This window comes from Pseudophryne corroboree, chromosome 3 (assembly GCF_028390025.1).
Source record: "Pseudophryne corroboree isolate aPseCor3 chromosome 3, aPseCor3.hap2, whole genome shotgun sequence".
NCBI classification, from domain to species: Eukaryota; Metazoa; Chordata; class Amphibia; order Anura; family Myobatrachidae; genus Pseudophryne; species Pseudophryne corroboree.
In genome coordinates, this window is record NC_086446.1 from 416,286,103 (window position 1) to 416,302,598 (window position 16,496).

Below are 16,496 nucleotides of genomic sequence, written 5' to 3' on the forward strand. Positions count from 1 at the left end.
AGGCAGAGGCTATGGGTCCTCTGAGAGCATTTCTTGCAGTTCCGGGTACCGAGTCCTTCTTGGCCAATCCGGAGCAAAGAATATTGTTCACACTCCTCCGTTTATTACAATTCTCAGCCCTTGGGTCTGAGAGGAAGAGGAGGGAATATATAGACCGACTGGAACACCCACGGTGTTACTAGTGCGACCACAGCTATCGCCTAAAAGTCCCTTGACCCAGCGTAAAACCTTTTTTAACTTTTTATTGAGGTGGGACGCCATGTAATCCACCTGAGGCAGTTTCCATCAATTTGCAAAACTGCGTGAAGACTTCCTGATGAAGTCACCACTTTCCCGGGTGGAGGTCGTGTCCACTCCCGGAATGAACACTGCTGACAGTGCGCTTACTTGATTCTCCGCCCAGTGAAGAATTCTGGTGGCTTCTACCCTCGCCACCCTGCTCCTTGTGCCGCCCTGGCGGTTTACATGAGCCCCTGCGGTCTGACTGGATCAGAACCGGTTGGTCGCGAAGCAGGAACTCCGCTTGACTTAGGGCGTTGTATATGGCCCTTAGTTCCAGGATATTGATGTGAAGGCAAGTCTGTTGGCTTGACCACAAACCCTGGAATTTTCTTCCCTGTGTAACTGCCCCCCACCCTCGGAGGCTTGCATCCGTGGTCACCAGGTCCCAGTCCTGAATGCCGAATCTGCGGCCCTCGAGAAGGTGAGCACTCCGCAGCCACCACAGGAGAGACACCCTGGCCCTGGGGGATAGGGTGATTAACCGATGCATCTGAAGATGTGATCCGGACCACATGTCCAGTAAGTTCCATTGTCCTTGCATGGAACCAGCCGAAGGGGATGGCCTCGTATGATGCCATCATCCTTCCCAGGACTCGAGTGCAGTGATGCACTGACACCTGTTTTGGTTTTCAATGGATTCCTGACCAGTGTCATGAGCTCCTGAGCTCTCTCTATCGGGAGATAAACCCTCTTCTGGTCTGTGTCTAGGATCATGCCTAGGCGAGGCAGATGAGCTGTAGGAACCAACTGCGACTTCGGAATATATAGAATCCAGTCGTGTTGCCGTTTCACTTCCAGAGAAGGTGATACGCTGTCCAGCAACTGCTCTCTTGATCTCGCTTTTATGAGGAGATCATCCAAGTATGTGATAATAGTGACACCTTGCTTCCGCAGGAGCACCATCATATCCGCCATTACCTTGGTGAAATTGGTAATGACAATCCCGTACCGCAATTCTGAGGTACGCCTGATGAGGTGGATAAATGGGGACACGAAGGTATGCATCCCTTATGTCCCGATTCATTTCAGGCTTGCAATGACCGCTCTTAGCGATTCCATCTTGAACCTGAACCTTTTCAGGTATATGTTCAGGGATTTTAATACAATATGGGTCTAACCGAACCGTCTGGTTTCGGGATTATAACATGGTCGAATAATAACACCCTCTTGTTGAAGGAGGGGACCCTTGACCACCACCTGTTGAAGATACAATTTACGAATTGCAGTTAACACTGGCTCCCTCTCTTGGGGGGAAGCCCGCCGGTCCTCGGTGAGGGGGCATCTTCTCACAGTCCAGCCTGTATCCCTACGATACAATTTCTATTGCCCAGGGATCTAACAGGGAGTGAACCCACTTGTGGCTGAACTTACGAAGGCGTGTCCCCACCGGGCCTAGCTCCGCCTGTGGAGCCCCAGCGACATGCGGTGGATTTTTGTAGAGGCCGGGGAGGACTTCTGTTCCTGATGACTAGCTGTGTTGTACAGTTTCTTTCCTCTGCCCCCGGCTCTGACAAGAAAGAACGCACCTCAGACTTTCTTGTTTCTTTATTCGAAAAGCTGCATTTAATAATGTCGTGCTTTCCTAGGCTGTGCAGGAATATAAGGCAAAAAATCAGAAGTACCAGCTATAGCTGTGGAGACCAGGCCCGAGAACCTTTCTCCACACAATCCTCAGCCTTCCATATGCCTCTTAAGTCGGCATCATCTGTCCAATGTATATTCTACAGGACACGTCAAGCAGAAATCGACATAGCTTTTGTCTCTAGGACCCAGTATACTCATGTCCCTTTGGGCATGCTTTATAATTATATATCTATCACTTAAGACAGCATCTTAAAATATTTATATGCATACTAGGGTCTCAATCTCTGCTGATAAGGTACCTGTCCACGCTGCCACAGCGCTATAAACCCATGCCTACACAATCGCCGGTCTGGGTAGTATACTAGAATGTGCACACTATCTGCAGGATCCCTGAGAATAGCTAGTGCAAACAGGACACCCAAGGGGAAGATTCTCAACACATCCTGGCCCTAGTGGGGAAAGGATACAGCCAGAGAATTCTCTTGTGGGAAGCTGCCGTCTCTTGTCTGGAGATTCCCGCTCTTTTTCCTCATGAGAGGAGGGAAATTTACCTCAGCATTCTTCCCCTTAACATGTGTACTCTCGTGTCAGGGACAGATGAGTCATCAGTGATATGCAAATCATCTTTTATTCCAATAATCATATATTGAATATCTTTTAGCCCTCTTGGCTGTAACTTTGCATTATCGTAGTCGACAGTGGAGTTAAACTCCGTGTCGATACTTTGTTATTTTGGATAGTGAACATAGAGAGACTCTGAAGGACTCTGTGACATAGGGACAGACCAGAGTAGATTTCCTTTCTGTTCCCTAACCTTTTGTGCAATAATTTTACCTCAGCACTTACACATATCCAAACAGGTGTCGGCGTTGTCGACGGAGACACCCTCCCACACACATATCCGCTCTATCACCTCCTTAGAGGAGCCTTTTACCTCAGACATGGCGACACACGCGTACCGACACATCACACACACAAGGGATGCTCTATTTGAAGACAGTTCCCCCACCAGGCCCTTTGGAGAGACAGAGAGAGAGTATGCCAGCACACACCACAGCGCTATATAATACAGGGATGTACACTATACTGAGTGATTTTTCCCCTATAGCAGCTTATATACACAGTTTTGCGCCTAAATTTATGTGCCCCCCCCCCCTCTCTTTTTTACCCTTTTTGTACCAGGATACTGCAGGGGAGAGCCTGGGGAGCTTCCTTCCAGCTGAGCTGTGAAGAGAAAATGACGCCGGTGTGCTGAGGAAGAAGGCCCGGCCCCCTCAGCGGCGGGCTTCTGTCCTTTTATGTACTTTAATGGCGGGGGTTAATGCACATATACAGTTTATCAGACTGTATTATGTGCTTTTCGCCAAGAAAGGTAATCTAATTGCTGCCCAGGGCGCCCCCCCCAGCGCCCTGCACCCATCAGTGACCGGAGTGTGTGGTGTGCTAAGGGAGCAATGGCGCACAGCTGCAGTGCTGTGCGCTACCTTAATGAAGACCGGAGTCTTCAGCCGCCGATTTTCAACTTCTCTTCGTTCTTCTGGCTCTGCAAGGGGGACGGCGGCGCGGCTCCGGGACCGGACGACCGAGGACTAATCCCTCTGGAGCTAATGGTGTCCAGTAGCCTTAGAAGCCCAAGCTAGCTGCAAGCAGGTAGGTTCGCTTCTCTCCCCTCAGTCCCACGTAGCAGTGAGTCTGTTGCCAGCAGATCTCACTGAAAATAAAAAACCTAACAAATACTTACTTTTCTAGGAAGCTCGGGAGAGCCCCTAGGGTGCATCCAGCTCTGGCCGGGCACAGATACTAACTGAGGTCTGGAGGAGGGGCATAGAGGGAGGAGCCAGTGCACACCAGATATAGTACCTAATCTTTCTTTTAAGAGTGCCCAGTCTCCTGCGGAGCCCGTCTATACCCCATGGTCCTTACGGAGTACCCAGCATCCACTAGGACGTCAGAGAAATACTGTATAACACAAAACCTCTTCCTTGATTGGGAAAATGTCAACTTTAAAGTGTAGTAAATATGCACATGAGAATCATATAATTGCTTCTTAATTTAAGTCAGGTAATTTTTATTTTGTTATTTTGGGTTTTTTTTTTTTTTTATTAATACAATTATGTCAAATTATATTTACTATGGCATGGAGGTATGTTTTTGAATTTAAAAGATTTAAAAACCTACAGAATATTAATTAGCATTATAGTGAAACAGTATTGCATACTCCCAGGGCTACATCAGACTGATTGAAGGGTTATTTACTAATTAAATTAAGCTCACAATGACAAGTTAATAAAAAAAACATATTAAACACAAATTATACACCTTGGTTGTTTTAAAAAAACAAAACGTGTCAATTAATAACTTACTGCTTGGCAAACAAGTATACAGATATATATTATATGCACACAGATATATATTATATGCACTTTCAGTATACATTTGGGGTAAATTGATACATCATAGGGGTACTTGGTAAGCAATTGCCTTCAAATAAACACAAGCACAAATATGCCCGCACAGACTCGAAATAATTGAAATCATCCTTCCCTCATATTTTATTATTAATAATAAGTTTCTATATGTGTGGGTGCACCTAGGAACATAATTAAACAGAACAGAAAAAAGACGGTATTCCTATATAGGGCTCTCAATAACTAATTAAGTTACTTGTGTTACAAATAGTTATAATAGAGCCCAAGGGATCCAATATAATAAAAACAGAACATTACTTTTATGTTAAGCTCCTAAAAAAATTGTTGCCAGTGAAGTGAGCAAGTTAATGTGAATTAAAATAGCTGCTGTCTCTCACTAGTATTGATATTACAATTTAATTTAAAGTGCTATTCGCTACACATTACACAATAGAGCAATCATTATAGGATTGTATATCTCAATTAATCTGTGCCCTATTATATGTGTCTACTCTATAGTAATCCTAACAATAAGCTGCTCTCATTATGAAAATACCATTGAGACTTAAAATTGTAATTCAGACTGTTACATAAGATACTCGTTCCTACAAATGAATTGCTATAATTAAAATCGCTGGCAATTTTTTTTCTTTTTAGGAGCTTACAATAAAAGTTGTGTTTTATATTTTTTATATTGGATCCCTAGTATTCTACTGTAACTATTTGTAACATAAGTAATGTAAAATTAGTTTGTTAGTGCCCTATATGGGAATATTGAGACAATAACCTTTAAAAGAGTAAATTGACAATCCCTGTAATGGGTTATACATCTTCCCAGCCTGCATGAAGTATTGGGTTGACAGATACTGTACATTTTTTTATTTGCTGATATTGTCATGATTTTCCTTTGAAATATTGCTAAATATTTTGTATGATAAAACAGATTAGACAAATAATTATTTGCATGTTTAACTAAGCCAGTGGGGTTCTAGTTTGAAATAATTTGAGGTCATGATCTCAATTCCTGACCAAGGCACTATCTGTGTGGAATTTCTATGTTCTCACCATGTTTTGTTTTCCTCCCACACTCCAAAATGTACAGTTAGTTGGCTTCTGATACAAAATAACCCTAAGAGGGTAACTGAATTGTGCCAGAAAACTATATAGTGAAAAAAGAACTTTACCAAGATTTTATTTGCCAGATATTTGTTTTTGGGCAATTCAGTTACAGTCTGTTTTTTTACAAAAAGATTACAGTTCACAACCTGACAGTCAGACACTTTACCTATGCACTGCACATCCTGAAACTTATTGCACACCCCTTGTAACTATGACATCAGTCTACATAATACTGCATTTTAATATATAATTTATTAGTTATTACCAGTTATTTATATAGCGCACACATATTCCGCAGCGCTTTACAGAGAATATTTGTCCATTCACATCAGGCCCTGCCCTAATGGAGCTTACAATCTATATTCCCTACCACATGTACACACATTCACACTAGTGTTAATTTTTTGATGGGAGCCAATTAACCTACCAGTATATTTTTGGATTATGGGAGGAAACCCACGCAAGCACAGGGAGAATATACAAACTCCACATAGTTAGGGCCAAGGTGCGAATCGAACTCCTGACCTCAGTGCTGTGAGGCAGTAATGCTAACCACTACACCATCCATGCTGCCATGGTAGTACAGTAGTACATATAATGTCCCTTTTCTCTTCTCCAGACATGAATGGAATCTCTCTCATTCTCCTTCTAGCATGTGTCATTTGGATGGTCCAGTCTCATATTATCCTGCCGGAAAACCACAACAAATCCAACACTGAAAACATTGCCCAATTTGCAGAGATTCTGCCGCAAATCTCTATAGTTGGTAAGTGTAAGTGGTAGTCCCCTAACTATCCAGATGTACTGTAGTAGCTTAATTTGGGCCATAAGGTAAGAAAGCGCCCTAACCATTAATTCCTGTATTGTATCTCACAGATCTAAAAAAGTCTTTTCGGAGAGTGAGCAGAATGGATGCTGAAAGGATGAAACTATCCATGGTAGATATTGCGACTATTTAGAATGATGACCACATTATTGTTTTCTCCCCAGTGCTTTCTGCTATTGTTGTTTCGCCTAGAAATCAAGTAGGAGATTCAACTAAGCACAATGTTTATCTGCAGGATGTTATGGTTCTGAAACAGCGGACCCTATTCAGGCTGGATCGCAATTGGCATTCACACCGCAAAAAATGTAATGATGATGCAGGTGCATGTGCAGGGCCCGTCCTGCGTATACGCCACGGGGTGCCTGCAGTGAATGCGGGTGCATGCGCAGGAAGGGCTGCATTTTTTGCAGTTGGATCGCCAGTCAGGCAGATGCATTTGCGGGGCAGCAACGCTCCGTTTTCTAGGCAGAGACTGAGCGTAGCAGGAGCAGCATTTAGTGTCACAGAGGTGTGGTGGGGCAAATGGGGAGCACGGCATGGGTATGATTTGGGGCATCTGTGTGGGTATGATTTGGGGCATTTGGGGCATCTGCGTGGCTTCCCTACTTTCGATCATGCTGAAATTGCATTGTGACTGCAATTTCAGCATGGTCACAGAGGGGGTGCGGCGAATAGCAGGCTGGGCGGCCTTGCCCTGCGATGGGCGGCAATCAGCATGTGAGCAAAAGGACTGCAAATTCTGCTAAATACAGAATTTGTAATCCTTACTGAATAGGGTTCATTGCTTATTTCTGCTTGTACTTCATAGAGGAATAAGTAAAAATAAGTGATATTTACAGTAATACATGGTATGTACCTAGAAGGGGATGTCGTTATGTGACCGGCGTTCCCTTGCTATCCCGACGGTCGGCATGCCAACCAACAGGGACTATTCCCACTCGTGGGTTTCCACGACACCCATAGAGACCGAGCCCGCAGCATGGCGAACGTAGTGAGCCCGCAAGGGGCTCCTTGCATTCACCCCTCTCCGCCAGCATTCTGTGGCCGGGATCCCGGCATCGGAATGCTGACCGCCAGGATCCCAGCTGCTGGTAAAACGATACACACACCCTAGAAGCACATCATGATATTGAATCTTACACTAAATGTAAAATTAGTATAATAATACTGGGGCAGATGTATTAACCTGGAGAAGGGATAAAGAAGTGATAAACCAGTGATGAGTGGAAGGTGATAACGCACCAGCCAATCAGCTCCAATATGTAAATTGACAGTTAGGAGCTGATAGGCTGGTGCATTATCACTTTGCACTTATCACTGCTTTATCACTTATCCAGGCTTAATACATCTGCCCCAGTGACTGTGCCAGATGTGATTAGTTTGTGATGTCACATTCTCTTGTATATTTAATTATTACCGGTATGGTGTGATGTAGCCTAAAGTTCACGCATTAGAACTTTCTAACACTGCTTCCTATGTAGCAAGTAAAGGGAGAGGTCACACCCCTGGAAATACCCTCCTGTTAACTGAACTTGCTGCAAACTGTTCATGTTGTATTACCATATCTATCACTTCACACTCCTGATAGAGGTTAGAGAGGTGAAATTCTCTAAAACGTTATGGGTTTCTCTCCAGCAGTGGCAACTTTTGAAGTAGAAGTGCTTCGTAATGGAAAGGGGAAATAATGTAACAACTAACAACGTGAAGATTTAATGAATCCACACACTTTGCCACTTTGCAGATAAAAGTGTCTGGATTGATTTGTTCTTCACGGTACTACTGTAAATTGTTACATTATTTCACCCTTCTAATACGCAGCACCACTACTTCAAACGCTGCCGCTGCGGGGGAGACTGTCAGCTGTCTTTGTGGCAATAGAAAGATCACCTACAATGTTGCTTGAGATTCCCACTACATGGAGAGTGGCAGCGGGGACAAGCCGGGTGACCACCTGCTTATTCGCTGGGCTGGGGAGCTACTTACAAGCCAGAGCTTTGTCTGGTAATTTACATTTCTTCATTATCAGTTTGTAGTTTTATTTAATACACTGTCCAGATTGATACATCAGCTGAGACTCATGGGGGTATATTTACTAAAATTCGTATTTTCCCGTTTGAGGTCAAAGTTCAATCACGAATGACATCGAAAGTGTAATTATGCAACTTTTTGAATTTAGTACGACTAATTTACTAAGCTGCCGTATTCTGCATTTTCGGTTTTACCGATGTCGATGTCATTCGTTTTTTTAGGCAGTGTTTTACGTGAGTGACTTGTAAAACACTGCCGACTTTAATACAATGAATCTCGGCCGGATCTGAGAGATCCGTGCTGGGCTTCATTGTGCACCTTGTAAAAAAAAAAAAAAAAAACAGTGTTAAAATAAAAAAAAAAATTGTGTGGGGTCCCCCCTACTAAGCAAAACCAGCCTCGGGCTCTTTGAGCCGACCCTGGTTGCAAAAATATGGGGGGAAAAATGATAGAGGTTCCCCCATATTTAAACAACCAGCACCGGGCTCTGCGCCTGGTCCTGGTTCCAAAAATATGGGGGACAAAAAGCGTAGGGGTCCCCCGTATTTCTGAAACCAGCACCGGGCTCCACTAGTCAGATACATAATGCCACAGCCGGGGGACACATTTATATAGCTCCCGGCGGCCCTGGCATTACATAACCAACTAGTCACTCCTGGCCGGGGTACCCTGGAGGAGTGGGGACCCCTTCAATCAAGGGGTCACCCCCCTCCAGCCACCCAAGGACCAGGGGTGAAGCCCGAGGCTGTCCCCCCCATCCAAGGGCTGCGGATGGGAGGCTGATAGCCGTTGTGTAAAAAAATGAATATTGTTTTTAGTAGCAGTACTACAAGTCCCAGCAAGCCTCCCCCGCAAGCTGGTACTTGGAGAACCACAAGTACCAGCATGCGGAGGAAAACCGGGCCCGCTGGTACCTGTAGTACTACTACTAAAAAAATACCCCAATAAAAACATAAGACACACACCTTGAAAGTATAACTTTAATGCATACATACACACACACCTCCATATACACATACTTACCTTATGTTCACACGAGGGTCGGTCCTCTTCTCCATGTAGAATCCATGGTGTACCTGTGGAAAAAAATATACTCACAAAATCCAGGGTAGAAGCCTCTTCTTCTTGTAATCCATTTGTAATCCACGTACTTGTCAAAATAAAAAAACGGACACCCGACCTCGCACTGAAAGGGGCCCCATGTTTTCACATGGGACCCCTTTCCCCGAATGCCAGAAACCCCCTCTGACTTATGTCTAAGAGGGTTCCATCAGCCAATCAGGGAACGCCACGTTGTGGCATCCTCCTGATCGGCTGTGTGCTCCTGTACTGTATGACAGGCGGCACACGGCAGTGTTACAATGTAGCGCCTACGCGCTCCATTATAACCAATGGTGGGAACTTTGTGGTCAGCGGTGAGGTTACTTTCGGTCAACCGCTGACCACAAAGTTCCCACCATTGGTTATAATGGAGCGCATAGGCGCTACATTGTAACACTGCTGTGTGCCGCCTGTCATACAGTACAGGAGCACACAGCCAATCAGGAGGGTGCCACAATGTGGCGCTCCCTGATTGGCTGATGGAACCCTCTTAGACATAAGTCAGAGGGGGTTTCTGGCATTCGGGGAAAGGGGTCCCATGTGAAAACATGGGGCCCCTTTCAGTGCGAGGTCGGGTGTCCGTTTTTTTATTTTGACAAGTACGTGGATTACAAATGGATTACAAGAAGAAGAGGCTTCTACACTGGAGTATGTGAGTATAATTTTTTCCACAGGTACACCATGGATTCTACATGGAGAAGAGGACCGACCCTCGTGTGAACATAGGTAAGTATGTGTATATGGAGGTGTGTATGTATGCATTAAAGTTATACTTTCAAGGTGTGTGTCTTATGTTTTTATTGGGGTATTTTTTTAGTAGTAGTACTACAGGTACCAGCGGGCCCGGTTTTCCTCCGCATGCTGGTACTTGTGGTTCTCCAAGTACCAGCTTGCGGGGGAGGCTTGCTGGGACTTGTAGTACTGCTACTAAAAACAATATTCATTTTTTTACACAACGGCTATCAGCCTCCCATCCGCAGCCCTTGGATGGGGGGGACAGCCTCGGGCTTCACCCCTGGTCCTTGGGTGGCTGGAGGGGGGGGACCCCTTGATTGAAGGGGTCCCCACTCCTCCAGGGTACCCTGGTCAGGGGTGACTAGTTGGTTATGTAATGCCAGGGCCGCTGGGAGCTATATAAAAGTGTCCCCCGGCTGTGGCATTATGTATCTGACTAGTGGAGCCCGGTGCTGGTTTCAGAAATACGAGGGACCCCTACGCTTTTTGTCCCCCGTATTTTTGGAACCAGGACCAGGCGCAGAGCCCGATGCTGGTTGTTTAAATATGGGGGAACCTCTATCATTTTTTTCACCATATTTTTGCAACCAGGACCGGCTCAAAGAGCCCGAGGCTAATTTTGCTTAGGAGGCGGGACCCCACGCAATTTAAAAAAAAAAAAAAAAAAAACACTTTCCCATCCCCTTCCCACTGATAAACATGCACGGATCTCATGGATCCGTGCATGCCTATCCAAGCACGGGATAAAAAAGCAGGTCTGTTTTTTTTTAGCACTTTTTCACGAATTGTTTTTCTGCACGGCAGTGTTTGGCTATTGTCGGCAGTGTCTGTGATTTGCACTTTTTAGTAAATTACCGATTTCTACCAAATTGCAGGCGTATTTGACCGATGGTGTATTGATTCGTGATTTTTTCCTAGGACTTCCAAAATATTACGAATGCCCTCATCACTGCCGAGATTTTTGCTTAGTAAATTACCGAAATGACACTTTGAAGAAAAAACGGCATCTCGGTCAAAATCGGGAGCTTAGTAAATATACCCCATGGTGTTCCTCTTAAAGAACCAACTTACTGAAATATTATGGTGCTTATTGCATTATTTGATATCATTGTGTCAAGTACTTACTCTGGAAATTGTAGTTCCACACACTATTATTAGAAGGGTGGACTTAGTACCTTCATTAGTATTCACTATTGTATTACAAATAGTATTTTATTAGCCTGATGATTAATGACTATTTTTAAAGATGCTGCGGCATGTGTTTCTGCTCATATTATATCTGTGATTCCAGTGTTGGTGTTTGATGTGATACAATTTAGATTGAGTTTTCATTGTCTATTGTCATTTATTGTTATTATTACATTTATTGTCATACAGTACTGTACTTTCAACGTGTTTTGATATTATTGTATTTTTATGTCATATTAGATAAGGGTTTCTTTGAATTAGCACATTTTCACAGTTTGTTTACATAGAAAGTTTTGTTATACAGAGAGTGCTTCTGCTGCAACCATTGTTCAATATAATTTGCGGATAGTAAAGACACACTTCTGCAGCTCTCCAGCATCCTGTGGTGATTTGCATACTTTACATGGGTCATACCTCCCAACTTTTCAGAATGTTAAACCAGGACCCTGTGCAATAAGGGCTGGGGGCTCATGCAAAGGGGGCGTGGCATTGTACCCGCTAGGCCACACCCTCATTGGCGTGACCACGTCACACACCCTTTTTTCGTCAAGCTGGGGGAAGCCCAGCACTCTGGCAGTGTCTGGGCTGCCTCCAGCCTCCTCCTGACACTGAAGGGAAGCTGCATGCATGCACGCAGCATTCATTTACCATTGGTCACCACTGCTCTGTAGCTGACACAGAGTCTCCCAGCCTCCCACCCATCCATGATACACTGCGGCCTGCAGATGGGACAGTGCCCGAAAAATGGGACTGTCCCACTAAATGTGGGATGGTTGGGAGGTATGCATGGTGTCAGAAGTCTGAAAGTGATGGCACAAGGTCATCGATGCACAGATCCTCTAGTTTTTGATGACCCCATTGCGGACGCATGGTTCAAGAAGGGATGGCACGTATACTGCTATGCAGGACTCCTAGACCAGTCAAAAGAAGTACAGGCATATAACTTGCTCAATTTAGATGGGATTAAGCTTGATGCTGTGGACAAATCAGACACATTTGTCCATTCGGAGAGGGGGGGGGGGGGGGGGGGGGAATCAAGAGATACTAATGAAATCTATTTGACAAGATATGCTAACCAGTGAAAAAGAGCCCCTCTGACAGTATCAAGTCATATGCTGTCAGATTAAAACTACTAACAAAGTAATGTGATTATGGTGCATTAGTGACCTTATCAAGGGCATGGGTTGTGTGTGGAAGTTATAATTATGTTACTTGTGCTCTTTTGTTAAGTGAATTAGCACGGGACACTGCTATACACATATGCATGCTGCATGGGCAGTCCAATAAAAGTGCAATGGAGTTTAAAAGACAGTCTGATGTATGCGACTTCCGGCAACACGTGTAGCAGCAAACACGCTGTGTGAATTGTTGAGGTCTCCATTACCATGAACTACACAAATGTCCTGCTTTCAATAAACTGCAATGCTTGTGGGAAACAAAATAATTTTGTAGGTTGGTATAGGTCCAAGCCTAAAACTCATGACAGACAACCTTACATTACATGTTACAGTAGCCCACACTGCATATGCTGCACCAAGAAACACCCCAGACACCAGTCTCCACTGCGAGAGTATTGACCACGGGGCTGAAAAGGGTGAAATATTTACCACTGTAATAGATAACGAGACAAATAAGGCCATCAAAATAAAAATTGACACTGGCACCAAGTGTAACGTTATGTCACGTGAACTACTCCAGTGCACAAACCCCAAAACTCCTATTGACTGTTCTCACACTGTGAATCTAATTGGTTAAAGGACAGAGGTAATCAAGAACATTGGCCTAACTACGCTGCAATCCTTAATTCTCAAGTTTCCAGCTGCAGCGTACAGTAATGTGAAACAACTCCTAGCTTTGCCGGACAGCATGAAATGGGGGTTAATAACTTTAACTGCATATCATTCAACAGGATGTTAAAATAAAATACTGCTGATCTGTACAATTGTAATACCATGTTAGAGACACCCGGTCACCTATCACATGCATTTAGATAAGACTGTTACTTACATACAGTAGCCTGTGTAATACTGGAGTTAAATCACATGACACCTTTGAGCGTTATACTGTACATCTGCATTGACCCTGTACTTCAAAACTGTGAAGCAAACAACAACAATAAATGCAAAGATATTTACCATGCTGGATGACAAATGCCTTACAGCATATGCACTGGCAGTGAAATATTCCAGTGTTGCATGGAGCATCTCTTCGAGTGATACTCTTGTGAGAATATTGTGGATTACATCCTCGTTTGGGGTAGTGAGATTATTGTGGATTACATCCTCGTTTGGGGTAGTGAGATTATTGTGGATTACATCCTCGTTTGGGGTAGTGAGAATATTGTGGATGACATCCTCGTTTGGGGTAGTGAGATTATTGTGGATTACATCCTCGTTTGGGGTAGTGAGAATATTGTGGATGGCATCCTCAGTTGGGGTTGCACCATGAAAGAACTTTGCAAGGTCCTCCAAAGAATATGTGAAATTATAATGCAGTAAACCCCTGAAAAGTGTTGTATCAGAGTCACTGAGGCTCCATATCTTGGCAGTCTCCTCCCTTCAGAGGGTGTTAAAATGGATTCCGCCAAGACACAGGCTATCCAACACATGCCTACCCCCTCAGATAAATTGAGTTTGCAGCATTTTTTGAGTATGACCAGTTAGCTTTCAAAATATCTACCACACTACAGTAAGGTCATAACCCCGCTCTGTCAGCTTTGCACAACAACACTGAATGGAGTTTGTTGGACTGCCATGATGCTGCTATTTCTCGCCTGAAGGCTATGCTCACTTCCAGCCAAGGATGGACTGGGGGCCGAAATCGGCCCTGGCATGTGCGTGCACACATGACAGGAGCCGCGTGGACACTACCGACAGGGGTGTGCCTCGAGTTAGGGGGCGTGGGCTCTCTGCACGCTCCCATTTCCATGGAGACAGGCGGGGGAGTGGCCAGACCAGAGAGCCAGGGGCTGCACCTGCTAAGGTCTCTTTATTTTGATCTTAATACAGTATGTGTATTCAAAATTAAGTTATATTTCCAGATTGGCCCCGCAATAGTGTTTCTATAGTTCTCCTCTACGCTACGTTTTAAATTAAGGCTACAAATGTTCTTTAGTTCTCACCCACAGAGCACACACATTGGCCCCCACAGGAAAAAAGAATACACATGGGCCCTGACAGGGAAATATAAAATACATTGCCCCCACAGGAAAAAAATTAAATTGGCTCTCCACAGTTAAAAAACACACATTGGCCCCACCTGAAAAAATAAAGCACATTGGCCCCCATATGGTGAAAAACAACCCCCAACATACACACAAAATAAAATAACAAACACATTGGCCCCAACAGGAAAAAAAACATGAACCCTGCCCCCCCCCCCCCCCCCCCACCAGGAAAAAAAAATATAACACACATTAAATGCCCCTGTCCCCCACAGGAGAGTGAACAGTCCCTCCCATGCCATCAGCGATGGACTGCACCAACACAGCTGCAACTGCAATGTCTGAGGGGGCAGGTCAAGTGTTTTGCACTATGAGAGCATCTGAGATGTAGGTCTGGTGGGTAACAAGGTGAGAGAGCTTGTAGGAACAGGAGTGGGTGGTGACATGGTGAAAGAGTCTTTGGGGCAGATGTGGTAGCTGATGAGTGGTCTGCCAAGCAGATATGGTGGGTGATGGGTTCAGAGAGTCTGCAGAGCAGATGTGGTGGGTGACAGGGTAGAGTCTTTGGGGCAGATGTGGTGGGTCACAAGGTGAGAGAGTCTGTGGGGACAGGTGTAGTGGGTGGCAGGGTAAAGTGTGTGGGACAGATGTGTTGGGTGACATGGTGAGCAGGCCTGCGGGAAGAGGTGGTAATTGACAGTGTGAGTGTCTGCATGGCAGATGTGGTGGGTGACAGGGTTAGAGAATCCAACTCATTGTCACCTCATATAAAAGCATAGGTGTGGCTATAGTGGTGTCAATGTATATCTGGCACTCTGGGGGCATTTGTGTATCTGACACAGTGAGGTAATGTGTATCTGGCACTGTAGAGCAATGTGTATCTGGCACTTTGGGGCAATGTATATCTGGCACTGTGGGGAAATGTATATCTGGCACTGTGGGGCAACGTATATCTGGCACTATTGGGGTCATATGTGTATCTGCCCCTCCCCCCATATGTGTATCACGCCCCCATTTTCATTGACCACACCCTATGTGGCATTTGGCCACACCCATTTTTGGGGCGAGGCGCGTGCACACACAGCACCTGTAAGACATATTTTCTACTTTCACCTGCCACAGTTTTGCTATTTTGTCATGCTAAAACTATGGCAGGGATTGCAGGAATGTGTAGTTCCATAGCAGCTAGAAGGTTACATGTTGAATAACCCTGTTCTAGAGCATTGAGGAGGGGCCCACAAAGTTCTAGATATCCCCTGTACAAAAGAATACGGAGATGTAGATGTAACACATTAATGAGACACTATACTAGTACTGTGTGTAAAGTTTTGTTGGTTTATGTGAAAATGAATTATTAATCTCCCATGTATTGCAGAAAAAGGTGATACCTAAAAAGAAGGCACGAACACCACCACCTCCAAATTGTGTGCCTCTTAAATCCAGCTGTAAGCCTCCAGCACCACCTTGCTGTGAACCCTGCGCATTCTGTCGCTGTCACCTCTTCCAGACTGTCTGCTACTACAAGATGGGCTACCCGCACTGCTGAAATACAGCTTCCCAGAGCCATTCATTCCAAGGAACAGTAAAAGTATCGGATATAATGAAGGCATTTAGAAAAATCTCTGCTGCAGTTGAGTTGAACTCAAATTTTAAAAGTTACTACAGCTTACATAGAACAAGATACATTGTATACAGTATATTTTTCTTTCTATAAGGTATTTGTTAGGGGATCCGGTCTGAAGATCGACAGTATCTAGGTCGACAATGTTTAGGTCGACCACTATAGGTCGACAGTCACTAGGTCGACATGGATGGAAGGTCGACAGGGTTTCTAGGTCGACATGTGCTAGGTCGACAGGTCTAAAGGTCGACATGAGTTTTTCACATTTTTTTTTTTTTTTTCATACTTAACGATCCACGTGGACTACGATTGGAACGGTAATCTGTGCCGAGCGAAGCGGTAGCGAAGCAAAGGCACCATGCCCGAAGCATGGCGAGCGAAGCGAGCCATGCGAGGGGACGCGGTGCACTAATTTGGGATCCCGGTCACTCTACGAAGAAA

At 44.7% G+C, this 16,496-nt stretch overlaps 1 protein-coding gene across 1 annotated transcript in view; it reads left to right on the forward strand.

Annotated features, from left to right (window-relative positions):
• LOC135055785 (agouti-signaling protein-like) overlaps positions 1-16,210 on the forward strand; it is a 19,288-nt gene extending 3,078 nt beyond the window's left edge. The window contains exons 2-4 of the mRNA XM_063960228.1: positions 6,013-6,159; positions 6,270-6,331; positions 15,810-16,210. Coding sequence (XP_063816298.1) covers positions 6,015-6,159; positions 6,270-6,331; positions 15,810-15,980 — 378 coding nt within the window. The 5' untranslated portion in view covers positions 6,013-6,014 and the 3' untranslated portion in view covers positions 15,981-16,210. The remainder of the gene's footprint in view (positions 1-6,012; positions 6,160-6,269; positions 6,332-15,809) is intronic.
• The last annotated feature ends 286 nt before the right edge of the window (positions 16,211-16,496 follow it).